This window comes from Pectinophora gossypiella, chromosome 17, assembly GCF_024362695.1.
Source record: "Pectinophora gossypiella chromosome 17, ilPecGoss1.1, whole genome shotgun sequence".
NCBI classification, from domain to species: Eukaryota; Metazoa; Arthropoda; class Insecta; order Lepidoptera; family Gelechiidae; genus Pectinophora; species Pectinophora gossypiella.
In genome coordinates this window covers 12840638-12864262 of record NC_065420.1, presented here as the reverse complement: position 1 = coordinate 12864262, position 23625 = coordinate 12840638, and the positions used below count along the sequence as shown (strand labels likewise).

The window sequence follows — 23625 nt, the reverse complement described above, 5'->3', positions numbered from 1 at the left end:
GTGAGTCGCGCGACACGTGTAGGTGCTATTGCACCGAACAGATAGGTAGGTATCTCGCGCCCATAATTTTTATTCACAAACTTACAGAAAATAATGGTGCTAATTCCTGTAAACACCATCTAATTTTATTTTAAGTTATATCTGTTATTTTCTTATCCGCCGAAAAGTAATGGGACGGGTAATCGACAAGCATAAGATTTATGGAACACATGTAAAATTTAAACACATACCTAAAACAACCGTCTAAAAATTTTACTTAGGCCAATAATCCGACTGAATTATATTGACAGCACACCTTTTTTATTCACCCGGGATATTCATTAATTTACTCATTCTTCCTAAAATTAAGAGCTGTCCATCATCCGTCCCTTTCCTTTTCGGCAGATAAGAAAATGACAGGTATAACTTAAAGTAAAATTAGGTGTCTGCAGGAATCGGGGCCAACAAATCTGTAAACACTTGGTACGTAAAATGAAATATAAAGTTTCGTGGACCAGCATAAGTTATGCCAGCCAGTGCTTAAACGCCTAAAGTTGAATGATTGAATGCCTGTGCAGTTAGTCGTCCGACATCCGTCACTTGCACACTGAAGCAAGTCTAGTCATTCACACTTTGTCTGGCCAAGTAGAACGTTTAAAGCAAAGCTGAACAATAATTGTGACTAAATATTTACAACTAAATTGTGATCATGAAGATTGTGTCGATTGTGTTTTTATTAGTGGCTTTGGAATATGGATTTTGTGTTATTGTGAGTACTAACTTTTTTGTTAAGGCAATTTCCCATTCTTTTTCATTTTCAAAAACGGCCTCCGTGATCCAGTGTTTGAGCGTTGGACTCACGATCCGGAAGTCCCGGGCTCGAATTCCGTTGGGGACATATTACAAAAACCACTACACCCGATTGTCTGAAAGTAAGATGATCCGTGCTTTGAAAGGCGCGTTAAGCCGTTGGTGCCGGTTACTACTTACTGATGTAAGTTAGTAGTCGTTACAGGAGCCATGTCAGAGGCCTTAGGCCGCTCAATAGGAACCCTGACTGACACCAGGGTTGGTGGGGTTGGTAATCTACCTCACAACTCAGATAGAAGAATTTTCAAAAAAGCGTTGGGTTGCTATAGGCCACATTCATCGTATCTAATGGGTGTTGAATTTATATAAGAAGAAGATTCTTCTTCTTTTTCTTCTATCGTGTGGATTGTGAGGTAGATTACCAACCCCATCAACCCTGGTGTCAGGGTTATTACTGAGCAGCCATAGGCCCCTGACATGACCCATGTAACTACTACGTACTTACATCAGTAAGTAATAACCGGGACCAACGGCATAACGTGCCTTCCGAAGCACGGATCATCTTACTTTTGGACAATCAATGCATGAAGTCTAATCAGAGTGGAGGAAGCGAAAGTGGTAAGTTAGGATGGTGACTTTATGTACACTTAAAAAGACGAGGAAAATTATATAAATCAACAAACTCATATTAGACAGTCGGACATTTAAAAACTGTTACAATATTTACATTATTCATTGCCAAACTGAGATCATTGTATCAAATTATAGGCATGTAGTTACGATGACGGCGCCTGCGCAGGCCTGCGTCATTCTACAGCAGTAAATACTTGTGATATAATGTCATTGATCGAGAAATGATAGGCAGTAGTGCTTCAGGCATGTTTACTTAGTAAGACTGGTGACACTGGTGTGTTAACATCTATATTTAGATATTTAAAAGCCAAAATCATGCTTAAGCAATGCACTTCTCAACTGCTCCGTGAGCAAAAGAATTGAATTTCTTTATCACCAATAATACAACTTCCTTATTGCACATACATTCACTGAAAAATAGCAACAATTCAAAGACTTAAAACAAACACACTAAACAAAAAATGAATCGTCATTACTAATTTAAGAGCCGCGACAAGAGTCGATGTACCATTCTCCATGCTACTTTTTTAGGGAAAAATAGAGCAGTTGTTTCCCCCTTGCCTTCCGCCCCGCAATTCTCTGTCTGACGCAAGTGGGATGGCGCCCAGAGTAGTCTATATCAAAGCCGTACCAAGACTCCTGTCCTCCGCCTCTGAATAGTACTGACAGTTACTGTAGTAACAATGAATAAAGAAAAAAAAATAAACAAAATCAAATTCGTACAGATAAAAAATAATAAAAAACTTTCAACAGATAGGTAATTACACTTTTTATGATTATATTACTCTTTTTGTATCTGTCATAAAACTAACCTAACCAAATGAGGGACTTTCCAGACTAAGTTCGTCAAAAAAGTATAGATAGCGCTGCCTTCCTTTAACCTTCTAATTTCATGGATAACGGACATAATTATGGGTCATAATTATAAATATTTATACCCAAAAACAAAGATAAAAGATCCATAAATCCACCTTCTAATTTCATGGATAACGGACATAATTATGGATCTTCTTTTTCCAAAATCCATTCATTGTTACTACAGTAACTGTCAGTACTATTCAGAGGCGGAGGACAGGAGTCTTGGTACGGCTTTGATATAGACTACTCTGGGCGCCATCCCACTTGCGTCAGACAGAGAAATGCGGGGCGGAAGGCAATTGGGAAACCACTGCCCTTGTTATTACACCCAAGCACAATACATCTTCCATCTCATCAACAAGCAACAATTATTTGTATGTATTTTTCTGCTATTACATTATATTTTTGTATAATTATGTAGGTACCCGAGCAATGAGAAAATAGGTAAATATCACGTGAAATCTATAAAGTATATTTTTTTTGAGGAACATAGGCTGGAAGATCTCTCATTGACTGTTACTTTTTTACAGATCAAAACAAGAAGACAGCACCCGAAGGAGTCATCTTCAGTGGAATACTTCACAAAACCAAACCAAAATCCTACAATCAAGGTGTTGATTCACATCGACAACGTCCTAGCGAAGAAATTAGCAGCAGAATTCGATACTCGAGCCAGAAAGAAAATAAAAATACGAATGAATTATTTAGTAAAAGATGTCGAACGCATCATCAATGGAATAAACCTGAGCCAGAAATTCACCATAAAACTAATAGATACGAAGTTTTTAAAGAACAAAAGTAGTATTGTAGAAATGGATGAAAATGCTTCGAACTATTTGAGGAGTTACTGTGCTTGGCAGTCGCAGAAGAAAAGAAACCAGTGGTTTTATTCTGTCTTGTTGACTGGGTTGGACTTGTACTATGTGAACGGAAACGGACAGAAAGAAAGGAGAAGTACAGGTAAGATGATATAGCATGTCTGTACCTCCGAAGAGGTTGGCAGAGGTGTGCAGTGAAGTAATACTCGCCATCTATTTTAAAAATAAAATTAACGTGTTTCGAACAACTTAGTCTACAGAGTGTTAGTGACATCGTAACGAATACTGATGATTCAGATCATGATTCTGAGTTGATATAAAGTGGAATTTCCTATCGGAAAATTCATGTCCAGCCTCCTGTTTAAGTCTCATGTATTCTAACCTACTGCTAATAGCTAAATAGCATACTGCTAACGATCTGGGCACAAAATTAAATCCTGGAAATCACGCCACGGTAAGAAATATAATAGAAGAATTTATAAAAATCCAGTATTAATATTATATAGGTAAGGTTTCATATTTGTATATACATACATACATAAACCTCGACTCCAGAGATCGATATAAAACAGAGAGCTAACTAAAGGACTTCAGAGGTCTAAAAAGGCCAAATTGAAGCATTTAATTAGTAAGACAAAGTTCAATTTGTCAACAAAGTTAGGGTGGTATTAATAAACTAATCTCAGCTTCGAGACTGCCTTCAAGATCATGTCAATGTGACAGTTGTTATATAAAAACAGGGACTTGAGCATGATCTTGAGGGTAGTCTCAACTGAGGTTAGTTTATTAATACAAACCTACTTAGGTTGGTCACACTTGTGACATGCATGATACTAAATTCGAGACCGCACGTTGCAAAGCTGTTTTTCTCAAGTTGAATGTGTTATTCAATGTAAATATTTATAATGTTCCAGGTCGTGGCTACATGAACGGGATGTGTAGTATTAGAAACAGCTGTACATTACTGGAAGTGCTAGAATGGCGTCCTGAGATCACGTCATACTTATTGGCTCATGAGATTGCTCATAGGTAAAATACTAAGTTTTCAAAACTTCTTTAAAACTATAGACACTCGCTAATTCCTTTTTGTTTTTTATCTGGTAATACGGCTTTTGTGGCGACCACGTGTCGGACGACGCTCAGTGGGTAGGCCCGCTACAAGGTGGACCGACGATCTGGTGAAGGTCGCGGGAAGCCGCTGGATGCGGGCAGCGCAGGACCGATCGTCGTGGAGATCCTTAGGGGAGGCCTATGCCCAGCAGTGGGCGTCATACGGCTGATGATGAATACGGCTTTTATGGCCAGTGATTCAGCGTTAGACTATTGGGTTCGGTTAAAGAACGGCTGCGCTTGACTCCCGCCGTGAGATCGCAAGTCCGAATTTGAATGGGCATAATTCATTCCATTCAAAGTTAAAGAAAACATTCTCGAGCAATGTGTTTCGGACGTATATGACCTAACCTGTAGTAGGCTGGTTCTCCCTTCGCCGATTGGAAGGTAGACATACAGGTAGTCGCTTCTGTGAAAAACTAGACCTGTCAAATCTTCACATTAGGTAAGCCGACCTTGTGAGAAACGGGATAAAACGGGGGTTAAAATGGCCACATCAAAGCAATTCATCTACAAAAGCAATATTACTATTTGACATTTGTTTGCATTGCGCCCTTACTTTTATATGCGCAAATGTGAAATTGCAACATTGCTTTCTTAGATGAATTGCTTCGATGTGGCCATTTTATCTCCCTAAGTAGGTAACTATTATCCTGGTTACAGTCTGGGAGTACCCCACGACGGACCTCCGTACAACGAGTGCAGAGCCCGCGGCCACATGATGGGGGCTCGGTACAGTGCCACCAGCTATCCCAAACACTGGTCTGACTGCAGCCGGAGGAGCATGAAGAAACGATTGACGTAAGCGTTATAAATATGTAAATCCACTAACGCGTTAATGGCCCTTATTCCTGCAGACTCCTCCTAATTTTATTTAAAGTTATACCCGTCATTTTCTTATCCGCCGAAAAGGAAAGGGACGGATTGTCAACAAGTTAGGTTAGTAATAGGCATCTCGCTGGTATGTAATTCGTTTGACGTGCTGTCTACTTAACTCTGTCGGGTTATTGGCCGATGTAAATTTTTTAGACTATTTAAGAGTTTAGATAATTCGATATTCGAAGTTATAAAACTACAATTTATAAGCTTAAACGATTTACTAACACTAGCAATTTTTGTTTCAGGAGTAAAAAAACGTGGTGCCTTCGTTCGGACGTGAACAACTACCATTCAGTAGGCTATTAGTATTCAAAAATAATAAAGCTAATTGTGATACTATTTATTTTTAAGTAGATCTGTGTTTCTTATTTTATTCACAAAAACTCTTCAGTGCCTGATAAATGTAGTAAGGCAAAATTATTTTTAAATACTATTGCTATAACTTTATAAACAGGCGTTCCGGTATTGTATAAAATATTAAGAGATTGCTTTGATCGATTTTGTGACAGAAACGCCGTAAGACGAAAACTATTAAGATATCTCCTTTGCGGTATTATACTGGGTTCTTTGAAAAGTGGGTAAACAGGCCGGCAAGACAGACCGTCTTAACTAGGTAGGCAGCCAACACTGTGGAAAAAAAGAAAAAAAACGAGATGAAACGAGTGAGAACGTAAAGATTATACGATAATAAGATTGAAATTAGTAAGAAAATCAAATCAAATTTCCATTCGTTTCAATCAATACACAGTAATACACTTCTGTATTATAATCGTGTTTATGTTTTACAAAAACTCGATAGTGTTTAGATTTATTGCACATATAGGAAATACACAACAGTATTAGGCGGCGTTATTGCTGAGTGCCAATCTCTTCCAGGCAACCAGGATAGAGGCGGAATAGTGCAGCACAAAAGTAAGTACTTGTACAATAATGACAGAACGTCATTACATCCCCAGACTCGTAAAAGAGGCTATTGAAATCAGAAAACATAAAAATTTCAACAGGGAAGACGGGTTCAAGTTGTCGAGTATGTGGAATCCAGTAGTAGGTGTTGTAAAAAGCTTGAAACGGCCTAATGTGGTGAAAAAACGTGAGGACACAGTGAGTGCGGTTTGTCGTAGTGAGTTTCGTGCGAGTTCAGATGGTTCCGAACATTCCGGTATCAAAAACATAAACAAGCGGCAGAGAAAGAGGGTAGACAGATATGTCTGCCCGTAGAAAATTATGGATCTACCTACTCCACTCCAATCTCATCAGTCATCCCGTGATCATGGCACTTGCAACAGTGTCGAAATATCGGGAGTCTCATATCCCCATTTAAACGCGGTAAGAACCCGTTATTATGTGCTTTAAAACAATGTATAAGTACTTGTACATGTAAAAATTAAATACAAAGATAGATACGCTTACTGAGATTAACTACAATATTATAATTATGATTAATAAATATCGATACTTACCTACATTTCTACATAATTATACTATGGAAGAAAAGAGTAGATATATTATGAAGTTAAGGAGGGAACTGAACTAAGGAATTGCGGCTTGAATACATAACGATCTACTAATGGCATAACTGCTCATAAGCATTTCTAGCCAACTTGAGAGCCAAGTTATAGTGTGGTAATAGTGAAGTGACAATGTCAAAAGCCCAATGACAAATGATTTCGTCAAATGTGGTGCGGTACAGTGGAGTACTTTCACCGAGAGGCGGATCTTAATTCTTAGTTGTGGTTGCGGTTAGACGCTGAGGTGTATGAGCCTGTGAGGGACAGACCGGTAAGTGACACGTATATTAATTATAAAAATATATAATAATTATTATATTATATTTTAATAACTTTTTTATGGCCTCCGTGTTGCAGTGGTTGAGCGTTCGTGCCTTAATCCCGGTGATATGTCCCCTATCACAAAAATCACTTTGCGATCCCTAGTTTGGTTAGGACATTACAGGCTGATCACCTGATTGGCCAAAAAGTAAGATGATCCGTGCTTCGGAAAGCACGCGAACCCGTTGGTCCCGGTTACTACTTACTAATGTAAGTTAGTAGTCGTTACATGAGCCATGGCAGGGGTCTTTGGCGGCTCAATAATAACCCTGACACCAGGGTTGACGAGGTTGGTAATTCACCTCACAACCCACACGATAGAAGGAGATTTCTGTATTTGACGGGAAGTGCAATATAAACAAAATTCTAAATTAGCTCTTCATTTCCATACTGGACGGGAGATCCAATAGAGAAAATTTATGTTAACTCTACATGTTCATTTAATTCATACAATTTGCCAACAACAAGCTCACATACCCCACAGAACCGGTTTCCGTTGCCTTACATAACCGCCCATTTATGATGACAACAAACCAACCGAGTGTAAAAATTATCTAAATAATTATTATGAACTATAAATCTTACTTAAGTTATGTAAAAATGTAGAGTTTGATTAGGTATCTATCTGTTTTGGAAGAGTTTAATAAAGAAAATAAATGATTACTGTCTATTGTTATTTAATAGTCGTTCCGAATCAATAATAAAGGAAAAAAAGAGTTTGACAGAGTTAATAGAGCTGAGACATAAAATTATCTTGATTAAGATCTAGTTTTCATGAAAGGAACGACGCAATTAAGTATTTATTTTTACTTCGGCTACGGTCTGCTGTTTTTGGGCATCGATTTTTTATTTAATTATATTTGTTACGTAAATATAAGTCATGAAATGGCATATTTTTTTCACTCAGCAACAGATTAAAATATAATATATATTTATTGCGAAATTAAATATATTATGATTAACTTTCAATAGTTTTAAGTATTTTTTAACCATCTGCTTTAAGATTCATTTTTTATAAAGAAACAAATCCCTGATTCCTGCAAACACCTCCTAATTTTATTTTAATTTATACGTGTTATTTTCCTAAATGGACGGATGATTAACAACTGTTAACTTTAAAATGAATGAATAAACCGGGCGAATAAAATAGTCATCTCGCTCATATGACGACAAAAAACGACGATTAAATAATGACGCGTGCTGTCTACTTAATTCTGTCGAGTTATTGGCCAATATAAAACTTTGGAGGGTTTCTTTTTACTTTTGACTAAAATTGGCATATGTTTCATAAATTTTATGCCGTCCGTCTCATTGTCGGTGGATAAGAAAATGACAGGTATAACTTAAAATAAAATTAAATGGTGTCTACAGGAATCAGCACCAATGTCACCATACCATAAAATAAAAAAGGAAAATATACTAAAGTCCGTTAAAGTCAAGTTCGTGGTCTACATTCTGAGCACAGCACGAATCATGTGATGCACGCCGTGTGCAGTCAGCATTATAAATTTACCAAAAAAAAAATACACTTTCGCTTTAACAATATCCGCCGCCAACTGTATTATAGTGAGGGGAATGTGGGGATAATACTTACTGCTACATATGCTAGTATTTAAAACCCCGATGCATTTTGCTCTACTTAAGAAAGAAACTATTTTAATATAACTAGATACGCAGCTAAGAGACATATTTCTACAATAACATTCTTTACAAAAATTAAAAAAATATTTCTGATATCAAAAACATAAACAAGCGGCAAAGAAAGAGGGTAGACAGATAACTGCCCGTAGAAAATTATGGATCTACTTACTCCACTCCAATCTCATCAATCATCCCGTGATCATGGCACTTGCAACAGTGTCGAAATATCGGGAGTCTCATATCCCCATTTAAACGCGGTAAGAACCCGTTGTTATGTGCTTTAATTACTTATATTTCTGATGGGTTAAAAATTTAAGCAATTTCCTGAAAAGACAATAGGCATTTGTCATATCTTGACATTTCACTCTTACTTTTATATGGGCAAATTTCAAATTGGGATATTACTGAAGAATAGTATCTAGACTATGACTACATAGTCTAGATACCACTAATATAGATGATGATGAATATAGAGTAACCGGGTCCAATGGTTTAACAAGCCTTCCGTAGCCCGAATCATATCGCTTTCGGAAAATCAGGTGATCAGCCAATAATGTCCTAACCAAACTAGGAATCACGAAGTAATTTTTGTGGTATGTTCCCAGCTCGGGACCTCCGAATCGTGAGCCTAACGCTTCACCACTGGACCAAGGAGGTATTTTAAAAAGCTTGTTACGTTTGTTATTATGAAAACTAAAATAAGTATTCTAAATTGAATGTAATAATAAACTGAAGTCCACTTGTGCATGTTTCTGAGAACAATTTATTATTCATAAGTCATTAAACATTTTAAATGAGACTAAAAACTCTTGGCAATTACGTGCATAAGTTCTAATCAAACCTTGGTTTTTATTACTTAATTTGACGCAAATGTGTTAAAAATAATAGCGTACCACATAATTACAGTATAACTTGTTAATTTTACTGTAACCCTTAATATATTTTAGTCACGTAACTGCTACTCAAAAAACTAGAAGACAAAACAATTGTGTTGTTGCCATTTCTTATTGATCTAACATATTAAAGAACAAATACTTTATCGGACACACAGTAAATACAAAATTACAAACAAAAAAAAAATAGAAGAGTTAAATAGGCGGCCTTATTGCTAAGTATCAGTTACTTCAAGATCTTTCTTATAGGAAAAGATACTTCTTGTTGTATTTTTTTTTATTTGCTGATCATTTTAATGGTAATGAATAGATAGATTTATTAATGAAGTGGAGAATCGATATAGTTGTATATTGTCTGCCTTAAAAATTCTAAAGATTTTTATATTATCTTTAATAATTTTGACTTTATCGTGTCTCCTGGATGGTAACAGCTACCTCCTAGTACCTAGTACATACCTATTACTAACAGAACTCGCACATCTCTACGCACATGAACAATTACTAACAGTAAAATATAAATTCAGGGCATGCGTATCTCTTACAAATTAACATTAGTATTCGCAGCAAAACTGAAAGCTGAGAAAGTAATCTTTATTGACGAAAGTAAAGCGAGTAGAATAGAAAATGACCATATCGTCGGCTTATAGTGTAAATCAGGAAGCGCCATTTTGAAAAATCACATTTTTTTTTGTGAGCCGTGTCCACGGCAAAAGTTGGAAGGAATTTTTTATTAGACTATTTTGGAGTCGGTTTTTTTACCGGGTGAGAGTCCTCAGCGCTCCCCATTTATCCGGCCAAGTAGTTAATGCCGTCCGCGGGAAATCCACAATAAGTCACATCAAAGGTTGTATTTATTCTTCTTTTGGCTAGCTACACAACATGCATAATCTCGGTACCAAGTAAAATGTTTCTAATAAACTAGAAAATATTTTGCCTATGGCCGTTGACAAGTCAAAGGCCTGCGGTTTGAAAGTGCGCCTGCGACTAATGGACGGCGACTGTCTGTTATTATACAGGCTACTTTAATGGCATAAAGTGTAATAAAGTACTTATAATGGTTAGCTTATATTTTTGATGACTACATACAGGGAGTTAGTGACACCGTACTAAAAACTCTAATATTTTCATGAGTTTTCCGACGGAAAATTCCGCTTGATATTAACTCAGAATGACGGTCTTAATGATTCCCCTCAGTATTCAGTGTCACGGTGTCACTAACACCCTGTATACAACATTCCCACTCATACATAAAGCCGCCGTGGTTGCCCTGTGGGAAGAACGCTTGAGTCTCACTGTGAGGTCGCCGGTTCAAATCCCGCGGGTCTACGGTCACGAGTACTAATATGTACTAACTTTTTTGACAAATTAAACCGTAAGTCTCAGTAAATGTCAAATATGATAGTGCGACAAAGTTCTAAAGTGGGTATCTAAATGATATTGCTCATCATGACTGTACACCTTCGTCTAACAGAATACTTGGTGAGGTGTGGGTACTTAGTTGATCTTGCGACGAATGTGCCTCTGACTACCCCAATTGTGATATAGGCGTGAGCTTATGGTATGTTAGAGTCAAGCGTTCTTCCAACTGAGCTACGGAGGCGGGACTTGTGTCTGTCTGCCTGAAAAAAAAATGTCTCTCTCTCTCTCTCTCTTTATTTAAGAGCTACGCTCTTGTCGGTGGAGTAATCGCCATTCCTCTCTTCTTCCCGCCAAATCACCTCCCGATACGACACGACCTGCACCTTCTCTTTTATTTGTTTCATAAATGTTCTCCTAGGTCTACCCCTTCCTCTCTTCCCTTCATTTTTTCCTTCTATGATGTTTGTCATAAATGAATCGTGTCGTATCAGATGGCCAATCATATTTCCTCTCCGGTTCTCTATAGTATTCATTATGACTCTCCTTTCTTCAACTCTGTCCAGCAATTTTTTATTTGACAAAAAAAATGTAAGTAGCTAAAAAATAATAACATCCAAAATGTATGGGTGTCATCATTGCGTCCTAACATTACGCACCTCTTTGTCTTTTTAAAAGTCTACCAAACACAATTAACTTAGTTCCCTCGTACTACTGACCCACACAGCCATCAATAAACCTAAAAAAAAAAACAAAAAATAAACAAATGAAAGTCCACTTTATACCGTTACCTGATAATGAATACATTGCTATTGTAATTAATTGTCATGAAAACAAAAGACAGCGGTATGGATAAGGTCTGGTGCGCCGCGCAGGTTAAAAATAAAAGAGAAAATTAAAAAAGAAAAATATATAGTCGAGTAATTAAAATAAAAAAGAAAATGTAAGTTTATGTAATTGGACGTAACTAGTAGTTATGATGAAGTTGTAGTGTAGTGAAACTGTTTTTTTTTATAACATCTCTTTAATATTTCGGATTGAATTTATGCGGGAGTAGGTATATTACTTACCTGTCATCATCATCACCAGCCCATTAACGTCCCCACTGCTGGGGCACGGGACTTCCCTATGGATGGATAGGGAGATTGGGCCTTAAACCATCACGCGGGCCCAGTGCGTGTTGACCCAGTGTTACTTACCTGTATTTTTATTCAAATACACATTAACAAACCCGCTTTTGCATTCATAATACACTTAGTAAGGAATGTGCGCTTTCACGGTCAAGTAATTGAGCGTTGGACTCGCGACCCGAAAGTCCTGGGTTCAAATCCCGATGGGGACGTCATTATTACAAAAATCACTATATGATTCCTAGTTTGCTTACGATATTGACTACCCGATCGTCTGAAAGGTGATCCGTGCTACAGAAGGCATGTTAATTCTGGCTTATGTAGTCGTTACATGATGCCAGGGGCTTTTGGCGGTTTGATAGTAATCCTGACACCAGGGTTGATGAGGTCGGTTATTGATCTCACAAGCCACACGAAAGAAGAAGAGCCATAAAAGCTTAGCCTCGTCATCATCTCCATAGCATTATTCCGTTGTTCACAGGGTCCGCTTACCTAACCTGAAGATTTGACAGGTCTGGATTCTTACAGAAGCGACTGCCTGTCTGACCTTCCAACCCGCGAAGGGAAAACCAGCCCAATACAGGTTAGGTACCACCGAAAATTGAGGAGCTCGGTGGCGCAGCGGTAAACGCGCTCGGTCTGCGATTGTTGAAGTTAAGCGACTTTCGCAAAGGCCGGTCTTAGGATGGGTGACCACAAATAAAAAAAAGTTTTCATCTCGAACTCCTCCGTGCTTCGGAACGCACGTTAAGCCGTTGGTCCCGGCTGCATTAGCAGTCGTTAATAACCACCAATCCGCACTGGGCCCGCGTGGTGGTTTAGGGCCCGATCTCCCTATCCATCCTTGGGGAAGGCCCGTGCCCCAGCAGTGGGGACGTTAATGGGCTGGTGATGATGACCACCGAAAATGCATTCCTCGGGAATGTGGGTTTCCTCACGATATTTTCTTTCACCGCTGAGCACGTGATAATCATTTAAGTATGAACATGAATTCGAAAACAAATTCGATAAGCATTGGTTTAGGCCTGTGCTTCGAACCTACGACCTCAAAGCTTAGCCTACCAGATAAATCCACAGTTCAATACAGTTATAAGACCTATTTAACGAGCTAAAGGTTCATTATTATACAATCTGATTCAATCTGTGAGGTAAGACCTAGGGTCAACATCCTGGTAATGAGGAAGTAGTGGGTGGAGATAGATTTATTGGTTCGTACCAGTGTTGGGCCGTCCTCGGAATGTTCCCACTTTCGGAAAATTCCCGGCATTAAAACGGCGCAAAATTTATATAAAAAGAGCTTTATTAACTAACCTTTAGCATTATTTTTTGACGTGACATATTGTAGATTTGCCGCAAATGGCATCAACTACTTGGCCGGACAAATGGGGAGCGCTGAGGGCTCTCACCGGGTACAAAATCGACACCAAACTTTCCGAAACAATACACCGAAACGGCAAGTAAGTAATTCCTCAAGGAAAAACGTCGAGCAAGCATGGTTTATGCTTGCTCTACTTAAAGCCTTATTAATCAGTCTTTTCTATTTCCATGGTAACAATGGGATGGCCGGGAGAAAGGTAGTATATACTAAACAATGCCGGGGCATGTGACATATCGAACGCGATCTGTATTCTGTAATGTGGACAGCGAGTGGGATGGAGAGGACGGTTTGTTTTTAATTTAATTTCAAGTTTAGGGTAACTAAAAGTGGTTCAACCGTTTTTACTTTATTTTATTTATTTTTTCTCAATTTTTACCATAGTGTATGTTTCTTTTTGTAACCTTAAAATCATAATTTCTATCCAAGGCGTGGGGCCTGATTACTTGTAGCACAGGCGTAAAGCCTTTAACAAGAACCAGCTCCCACAAAAAAAAGTTCTGAGCTAAGACAGCATGAAACTTGTTGAAGAATCCCGTAGGATGCTACGGATTTGGAGCTAAATCGGGATAAACATTAAAACACGTCCGTTCTTAATAACTTGTAAGACATAAATACAAAAATATAAAAAACAAAACTACCTTCATTAAGGCATACATCACACTTGTCATGTTCGTAAAGTTTCTAGCTTACCCAGCTCATGGCTTACCTACGTTTGTTTAGAGTTACAAACAAAGCTAATAAAAGCATTAAAACAGATTACGAATATTTTTTTATAATTTAAACTAATTCTTTCGACTCCACAGTCGCCCCTGTTCCGCTACACGCGCGAGAGGTGTCAATCCGAGCGGAACTTTAGCCTCATGCAACATTTTCACTACTCCATGCATTTCCATGTTAGTGGTAGTGGTAGTTTCCATGGTAGTACACAAAATCATTCATATGGGGATCATGACAGTTAATTTGTTTGGAGATGACGGTTTTATAACGTCTTGATAGTTTGTGAAAGGCACGGGAAAGTAATGATTACTTAGATTATTATGTATTTTATTTGATATGTATTTTTATAGTAACATAACAGCATAAATAAGTTCATAAATAAATAAATCATGCTTAAATATCCCCGAAAGAATAGGCAGAGGTGTATAGTTAGGGAATGCAACCCCGATTTCGCGAGATCTCGTAAAATTTTTCGGGACCAATCCCGTAGCATAATTTATGACGAGATTCCATTCGAGATTGACGGGATTGGCGGAATAAGGAATAAAGGTTGTTGCCCTTTCTAAAAATATTTTATTTTAATTAACCTCACTATCACAAACATGCTGTTTTCATCGTTCAGCCATCATAAGTGATCTAGACGAGATCCCGAAAATTTCGAGATTTCGCGGGATTGATATTTCCAATGTCTCGAATTTGCGATCTCGATTCGGGATTGCATTCCTTATGGAAAGTACGGTCACGAGCATTAATATGTGTACACTTTGATACCATGTCACATTAACTTTTTTGACAAATTAAACTGTCTCTCTCTCTTGGGTCGGTCCCTCATATCTGAGGATCGTGGTCAGCATCAGGGTTGCGAGGACCCTTCATGCTGACTCTCTTGGGAAAATAGAAGCAGTGGTTTCCCGTTGCCTTCTGCCCTAGACATTTTTGAAGTTATTTAAACTCCAAGGCCGCTGTTGCCTCTACGGTCGGTTGCCCGACCGGTGGTATGGTTATACCGCCATTGCTCGGTCGCCAGAGCCTCGTCCGTTATCTAGCAGGGAGCACCGCGGCGTCCAGTGGACACCGCCGCCAGCGACTCATAATGAAGCACCGACGCGCGCAGGTGAGGTTGGCAGTTGGGCCGGATATAGGTGTTCTTTCCGTTCTCCCCTTACTCCCCAAACAAACAATTAAACTGTAAGTCTCGCTAAATGTCAAATACGTTAGTGCGACAGAGTCCTAAAGTGGGTAAATTATATTGCTCATGACTGTACACCCACTCCTTGCTACCCATGTTTAAGTTACCTAAGTCACATGTAATAGGGGGCGAGCCCCTTACCATGTCCGCCGGAACTCAAGCGATCACCATCAGGGGAATCAAGTAGACAAGCGTTTTCCCTGATATGTCGTAGAATCCGACAGAGAGTTCATTCATTGTGTTATTTGTAACATGATGGACTAATCTTATGGGCGATAGGCTGATCCCTTATCACAATAAGGTTCATCATATCCATCTTAAGACTTTGTATCTACTTACTTAAGGCTCTGCTCATACCATTAGGGATTACGGGCGTGATTTTATGTATGTATTAATGTGTAATTTCAGGGTCAAAGAAAATATACCGTAGATATTATGCACTTAGAATGATTTTGTATTTTAAAAGATGATCCCAAGATTATATCACCACGTTATTATTTATACATCAATTTTTTTTCTCAAAACAGTGATTACGAGAAAAAGCTCAAATTGGTGGGAAAAATATTGCGATAGAAACAAATGAAAGTAAAATTTTGACGCCATGCGCCAGCGGTTTATACATAGAATAGTTTAGTTTAAATTGCTATGGGCTAGTGCTGCTCCGTAAGTTATCGTTTTGACCATATCGATAATCGATAATTCAAATTCAAATTCAAAAATATCTTTATTCAGCAGGTAACATAGTTACACTTTGAATCGTCAATTTTTACATAACGAACGTCTCATCCGCCTAAAACTACTGCAGCTTCTCACAACCTGTATAGCCGGGGAAAAGAAGCTGCAAGAAAAACCTCGGCACAGGGCCCTAGACGTTCTTTAAAAAAATAAAAATAAACATAAAATATTGGTATACAATTGAGTAAATTAGCTACCTTATATCAGTTCTCAGACAGTTAATCCCATGCATTCATATCTTCTAAATAATCACTAACTTTATAATAACCTTTTTTGTAAAGTTTTTGTTTAACTACTGTCTTAAAACAGTTGAAAAAAATTATAATATACGTAGGTAAGTAAGTACCTAAAATGAAATATTTTATTTACGATTTTTATATATTAGGGATAATTGTAATCAATGCCTAATTTATTCTTTCTATAGAGTAGTAAAAAATAAATTTAGTGCCGTACACAATTTTATTACTAAAAAAGATACCATTTAGCACCTACTTATATCATACTTATGATAACAAATAAAAGCTTCGAAAAGAAATCAAAACTAAGCTTGCCGTCTCCGAAATTGGACGCGGTGCTTCCTAACCCAGTTACGGTAGAAGAAAACTGATTTGTAATTTTACACATGAAAAGTGCAAAAACAACAAAAAAAATGCTTATCAAATTTCATCGAGCACTCCAGCACTGGCCGTTCTAATCGCGCGCCGAAACAACTGCACAAAACCGCACAGTCGCCGAGGAACCGCGCGACCTACCGCCGTTTACGCGCGAACCGCGCAACAGTGACTGAATACACGCGCGGGAAAATAGGCTGCATGGATGCCGAACCGGAGTAAACAAAATTAAAAACTACAATTTAAAAAATAAAAGCGCGGGAATGCCGACGGAAAATTCAAAAAGTGAATTAGGTTATTTTTGTAACTGTTAAATTAATTAGGTATTTTAATTTTTTAATTAATTTCTGTTGTCTGTAAAAATGTGAAGTTTTATTTTTTTAAGAAGTATTACGTGCATATTGTAAATAATAATGTATTGGAAAAGAGTACTTTTGGCTGCAACTTTGTCTACCGTTTTGGATGTCAACAGTGAACAACTTTTTGGGAACAATGTAAGTATTTTCTCATAAAACACCTTATTTTTAAAAGGTAAATGAACCTAGATGTATAGTAGTTTGCGTTATTTGATTTATATTTTAGTTTTTCAAGTTTAAAGATAGGTAATATAATATAATACATACTGATTTGTTTACTTAAATTACGGTATAACGGATTTTCATTAGTATTTTAACAACAACAGCGCTTAGCGCTTTTTTTATGGCGCTGCAGATAGCGCCATACTTGTTGTCAAGTTTTGGGCCGATACAATTTAGTTTGCCATCGACACGATAAGAAGAAGATTAGTATTTTAAATAAATCATAAGCAGATTGTAAAATTTTGGTTAGGCTTCGGTTTTTAAATAGGCTAGTGTGAAATATTTATGATCAATAGTACCTAATACCTTACTAAGCATATTTATAATCTACGATGTTTAGTAAGTAGTAGGTGGATCAGAGGAGTTAAAAGACCACATCGAAGCAATACATCTAAGAAAGCAATATTGCAATTTGACATTTGCGCATATAAAAGTAAGTGCGGAATGCAAACAAATGTCAAATAGCAATATTGGTTTCTTAGATGAATTGCTTCGATGTGGCCATTTTAACACATCAGGTCAAGAAGGTGGCAGGGGGTCCTATAAAAAAAACTCTACATATTGTCGCTGACGTCGCTAACTGGCGTATCTGAAATTTTTGGCTAATCTGATTTGCAACTTTTGCTGTTGGCAATAAGACAGCCAAGCAAAAAAGTTTGCAAAGTCAGCCACGACACACATGGCACAGGACCGAACTTAATGGAAGAAGATTACAATCACGATTCTCAGCAGTGAGGGAACGACAACAAAGGAGGTATACATTCTTAACCTCTATAAGAGGGAAAATCGGTCCAGAGGGCCATTTAAATAAAAAAAATGTAGCCGGGACTGCCGGAATCGTTAGCAATAAACAATTCACATCTAAGTTTAATTACTCTGACTCCTTTAAGGCTATGTCAAGGTTTCCACCTGTTCTAACAATAAGAGGAATTCGCGAGCCAAGCCTCAAGACTCGAGTTAGTCTAGGTTAGGTTACGACCGTGACCTGAAGTCGAAGAATTAGAACATAACTTCTGACTAAAACTTTTGACATAACGACTCCAAAGACAGATATCCGACAGGTCAGCAATAAACTTCAAAGGATGATCGTTATATTACCTATAACAATTGAGTATTGTAGAAGATACTATAACAAATTTCACCAGGTGTTTCCTAAGAATATAACATCTATGGTAATATAGGTACGATCCAGGAGACCCAATTACTCTTGCCATGGAGGTGGTCAATCTTCCGACAGTAAACACTTCAGCTAACGCGGCACGGTAACCGCGCCGCGCTCGGCGCGACTTATCGAGGTTTTCACCAATAACGTACGTCTATCTACATAGATAGCATTCGCATAGTCGGAATCCTCGATATAATTCGCGAATAAGCGCGGGGTAAGACAGCACACGGTAAGAAAAAGATTTCATATAATGTCCAGAATGTTGTTTGGTTTAAAGCTGTTCTGAATGTAGAATGCGACCATTCACTAAAAGCTCCCAACTACACACCTTGACCCCACATGTCAACTAGTAAATTAAATTGGTCAAAACGACTCACGCATTGTGACCGGTATCACTAGGTGCTACCTACGACTTGTATTTAATCTGTGGTGTTGGTGGGTGTCTAGGAAAGGATTTTATGTAGTTATATTATGAACTCGGTAGTGTAGTATTAAGAGTACACAAGTTTTATTTTGAACAACCTTGAGAATACATCTATACTTATAATAAATCTGTAGAGAGGTCAATTCTGTACATTAAATATTTTTTCAAAATAACTATCAGGGGGTGATAAGTGATCGATACTGATGCCAAAAATGCAATCAGTAAAATTTTTGTCTGTCTGTCTGTCTGTCTGTCTGTCTGTCTGTATGTTCCTTATAGAAACAAAAACTACTGGACGGATTTTAATGAAACTTGGTACAATTATTCTTCACACTCCTGGACAGGTCATAGTATACTTTTCATCACGCTACAATCAATAGGAGCAGAGTAGTGAAGGGAAATCCTTTTGTATGAAAAATCTAAACCACTCAAGTTAGACGTTTGAAATTTGGCATGCAGGTACCTTAGATACCGTAGAGGTGCACTAAGAAAGGAATTCCCGAAATTCCTACGGGAACGGGAATTAGCGGGAAAATCCTTTTGTATGAAAAATCTAAACCACTCAAGTTAGACTTTTGAAATTTGGCATGCAGGTACCTTAGATAACGTAGAGGTGCACTAAGAAAGGAATTCCCGAAATTCCCACGGGAACGGGAATTAGCGGAAAAATATTTTTGTATGAAAAATCTAAACCATTCAAGTTAGACGTTTGAAATTTGTCATGCAGGTACCTTAGGTACCGTGGAGGTGCACTAAGAAAGGAATTCCCGAAATTCCCACGGGAACGGGAATTAACGGGAAAATCCTTTTGTATGAAAAATCTAAACCATTCAAGTAAGATGTTTAAAATTTGGCACGCAGGTACCTTAGACACCGTAGAGGTGTACTAAGAAAGGAATTCCCGAAATTCCCACGGGAACGGGAATTAGCGGGAAAATCCTTTTGTATGAAAAATCTAAACCACTCAAGTTAGACGTTTGAAATTTGGCATGCAGGTACCATAGGTACCGTAGAGGTGCACTAAGAAAGGAATTCCGAAATTCTCACGGGAACGGGAATTAGCGGGAAATACCTTTTGTATGAAAAATCTAAACCACTCAAGTTAGACATTTGAAATTTAGCATGCAGATACCTTAGGTACCGTGGAGGTGCACTAAGAAAGGAATTCCCGAAATTCTCACGAGAACGGGAATTAGCGGGAAAATCCTTTTGTATGAAAAATCTAAACCACTCAAGTTAGACGTTTGAAATTTGTCATGCAGGTACCTTAGGTACCGTGGAGGTGCACTAAGAAAGGAATTCCCGAAATTCCCACGGGAACGGGAATTAACGGGAAAATCCTTTTGTATGAAAAATCTAAACCATTCAAGTAAGATGTTTAAAATTTGGCACGCAGGTACCTTAGACACCGTAGAGGTGTACTAAGAAAGGAATTCCCGAAATTCCCACGGGAACGGGAATTAGCGGGAAAATCCTTTTGTATGAAAAATCTAAACCACTCAAGTTAGACGTTTGAAATTTGGCATGCAGGTACTTTAGTAAACTTAAAGCTTAGTTGCAACAGGATATTACAAAATTCCCACGGGAACGGTAGTTAGCGGGAAAAAACATTTGTATGAAAAAATCAAATCTAAATAAAAGGAGAAACTGACTGACTCAGTGACTGACATATCAACGCATAGCCTGAACGGCTAAATGTAGGCATTTGAAATTTGGAAGGGACATAGCTTAGGTACCGTAGAGGTGCACTAAGAAAGGAATTCCCGGAATTCCCACGGGAACGGAAATTAGCGGGAAAATCCTTTTGTATGAAAAATCTAAACCGCTTAAGTTAGACGCTTGAAATTTGGCATGCAGGTACCTTAGTTAACTTAAACCTTAGTTGCAACAGGATATTGCAAAATTCCCACGGAAACGGGAGTTAGCGGGAAAAAAACATTTGTATGAAAAAATCGAAACCGCGTAAGATAGATGTTTTCAATTCAATTCAATTAAATTATTTATTGCATTCCATGTAGTACAATGGGGTGTTACATAGGCATAGGAACTAAAACATGGACCCTGTAGGGCACAGCAACGTTGAAGGGAAGAGAGGAAGTGTGTATTAAAATTAAAACTCAATGAACAATCAATTAAAAAAATCAATTCAATCAATTGGTTCAATCTAGCATGCATGCATACCTTAGTAAATATAAAGTTTATTTTTAGCTGTATTTTGAAAAATGGGAGTTATTGGGAAAAAAATTGTATGAAAAAATCTAAACTGCATAAGTTAGATGCTTGAAATTTGATATGCACTCCCACACACACAAAGATCTCTCTCTTATATAACACGCCACGCGGACGAAGTCGCGGGCAAAAGCTAGTTATTAATAAAATCACATTATTTTAAATGCATGAAAAATACATTAAGTATTCATTTATTTTAAATATAGTTTTTTTTATGAATGTTGCACCTTTCTATATTCCCAAGTTTATTGAAAATAAAATCATAAAAATATAACTAAATACTAACCAATAATAATTTAGTACAAAATACAAAAATGTTTTAATATTTTTTTGTTGCTATATTTTGCACCCACAATAATGCGACCTATACCATAGGTACTTAAATAAAGACATTTATCTCTACACTCTACCCTATTTCATTTCTAGAGGGTTAAAAGACCACATTGAAGCAATTTATAATAAAAAAGCAATATTCCTATAGTCAAGACGTTTGTTGACATTGTGCGCTTACTTTTACAAGCGTAAATAGCAATATTGCTTTCTAGAGAAATGATTGATGAAATTTCTAGATAAACACACCACGGACAATCTTTTCATATAAGATATCTTTCTTCTTGTCATTCACGATTTGCGCATTCGAAAACCGTTGATAACATTTGCCGAAAACCTTAATTAAAAGGCGACACAATTTAACCCAATACTGAAAAGAATGATACCTTGAAAATTGGCGGAAGGAACTAAAAACAGTGAATAGAACAGAAGTGACCGTTTAATGTGATTATTTACGGTGATTGTGTGGTTAAACTGGCTAGTGCTTTCCCAACCTTCGCCCTTGGAGACTAACGGTCCACTCAGGGCTGCTTCTCTCAGATATAAGTGATAACTGCCCACCGAGTGCTGCTTTTTTCAAACAAAATCCACTCAGACGATTCCCTGAGCCGAGTTTCGCACACCTGTGCATCCTCTGGGACCCTCTGGTTGCAAACGATTAGGCTAAATGACAGTGGCAGTGATCAAAATATATGAGATTGATTGACATGTCACTAATGCCAATCCAATACATTTTTATCACTGTCACTGTAGCTATTCCACGCTACAGTCAACCTCGTCAACTGAAAGTCATCAAGGGGGTCAAAAGGCTACATCAAATCGACTCATCTAACAGCAATATTGCATTTTGATATTTTGTTTGCATTGCGCACTTACTTTTATAAGTGCAAATGTCAAATTGTAATTTTGCTTTATAGATGACAGATATCCAATCCGATCCCTTGGGAGGAGCAAATCAAATATCTCGGCGTAATCTTCAATAGACGTCTAACGTTCAAAGCCCATAATATCAAAAGTGTGCGTGGTTGCGCTGCGTTTGTAATGAGCCATAAATAGTTTCCTAAACAAGCGAAATAAATTATTCCTTAAGAATAAGATGAAAATCTACACGATTTGCATCCGTCCGATCATATTCATATTCATTTATTCCTTAGAACAACTTTACATTGTGTTGGAAATAAAAATAAAAACAAGCTCAAACACATTACAATCTAAAACAACAGGGGGACTATTACTTACTTACAATATACCTAACAAACTATTACAACAAACACATTCAATATTCATTATCATTATCAAATATAGCACACATAAAGATCAAAATAAAAAAATTAAAAAATAGTACACTTTAAACTCAACACCAATCACCAATCACGACCAATCACCAAATCGATCGATCTTGACCAATTCACGGATATCGCTCTGGCGAGTCCCTCTCTAATCCATCGTCTTCTTATCTTGTCTAGCCTGAGAAGTCCCAATGCTGGGGAAAAGGCCTCCCTCCATTTCTTCCAAGGTTCTCTCTTCAGTGCTTCCTCCGGCCAGCCTTCCAGGAAAGCATCCAAGTTGTCGCGCCATATCCGCCTGTCTCTATCGTCTTCAAGTGATACAAAAAACTAGCTTTTCGACGTCGTTTGCAACTTAGCTAACCCCTGACGCATTTGAATCTTTATACCGTGTGAAACTCCTTACTGCTACTTATTTGTCCAGACAACTATTTAATGCCATTTGAAGCAGGTAAAAAACGCCCTTGAATACCCAAGCACCATGAAGAATGAAGCAATACCATTAAAGTTACTCGATAAATCTGAAATCTAGATTTTGGCAAGCCAGTGTTGCGGGTGAAAGTAGCTGTTACGAAAGGGATATGCTGAAATAGCTATTGTTACAATTGGAGTATCTGAATACTTGTTATAGTTGAAAATGTCTTCAAAAAAAGCTCTGACTTAGTTATCTGAAGTGCAGTTTCAAGTTGGCTCGAGCATTGCGACGACTATACGCCTCACCACCTATCACGTTGGTCTAATAGAAAGCTTGGTGAAGTGTGGGTACTTAGTTCATCTTTTGATTGTACCTGCGACTACCCAATTGGGACAATGTTACGTAATTATGATCATCTCGCCAGTAATGTTACATTTTCTGTGTAATAAAATATTCTTAAAACCACATGTTATCGTACAATACTACTAGCTTAAAACTAAGCAAATAATATTTCTAATAACATGAACAAAGGCTTACTTAATTAATATTTGTTCTTTACAATAGTTACCTACACACTTGTTTCAATAGATAGTTTACACACATGTACCTACTCCCATGTATACACAAGTGTT

The 23625-nt window shown here is 37.6% G+C and overlaps 2 protein-coding genes across 2 annotated transcripts in view; both read left to right on the top strand.

Annotated features, from left to right (window-relative positions):
* The first annotated feature begins 557 nt into the window (after positions 1 to 557).
* On the top strand, positions 558 to 5440 carry LOC126374213 (snake venom metalloproteinase atroxase-like). The gene is made up of 5 exons (XM_050020722.1): positions 558 to 748; positions 2811 to 3240; positions 4013 to 4127; positions 4872 to 5009; positions 5333 to 5440. Exons 1-5 carry the CDS (start codon positions 689 to 691, stop codon positions 5391 to 5393), a joined length of 804 nt encoding a protein of 267 aa, XP_049876679.1. The 5' UTR covers positions 558 to 688; the 3' UTR covers positions 5394 to 5440.
* Positions 5441 to 6570: 1130 nt separating this feature from the next.
* LOC126374642 (A disintegrin and metalloproteinase with thrombospondin motifs 16-like) overlaps positions 6571 to 23625 on the top strand; it is a 78047-nt gene continuing 60992 nt past the window's right edge. Inside the window, exons 1-2 of the mRNA XM_050021332.1 lie at positions 6571 to 6583; positions 6832 to 6866. Coding sequence (XP_049877289.1) covers positions 6571 to 6583; positions 6832 to 6866 — 48 coding nt within the window. The remainder of the gene's footprint in view (positions 6584 to 6831; positions 6867 to 23625) is intronic.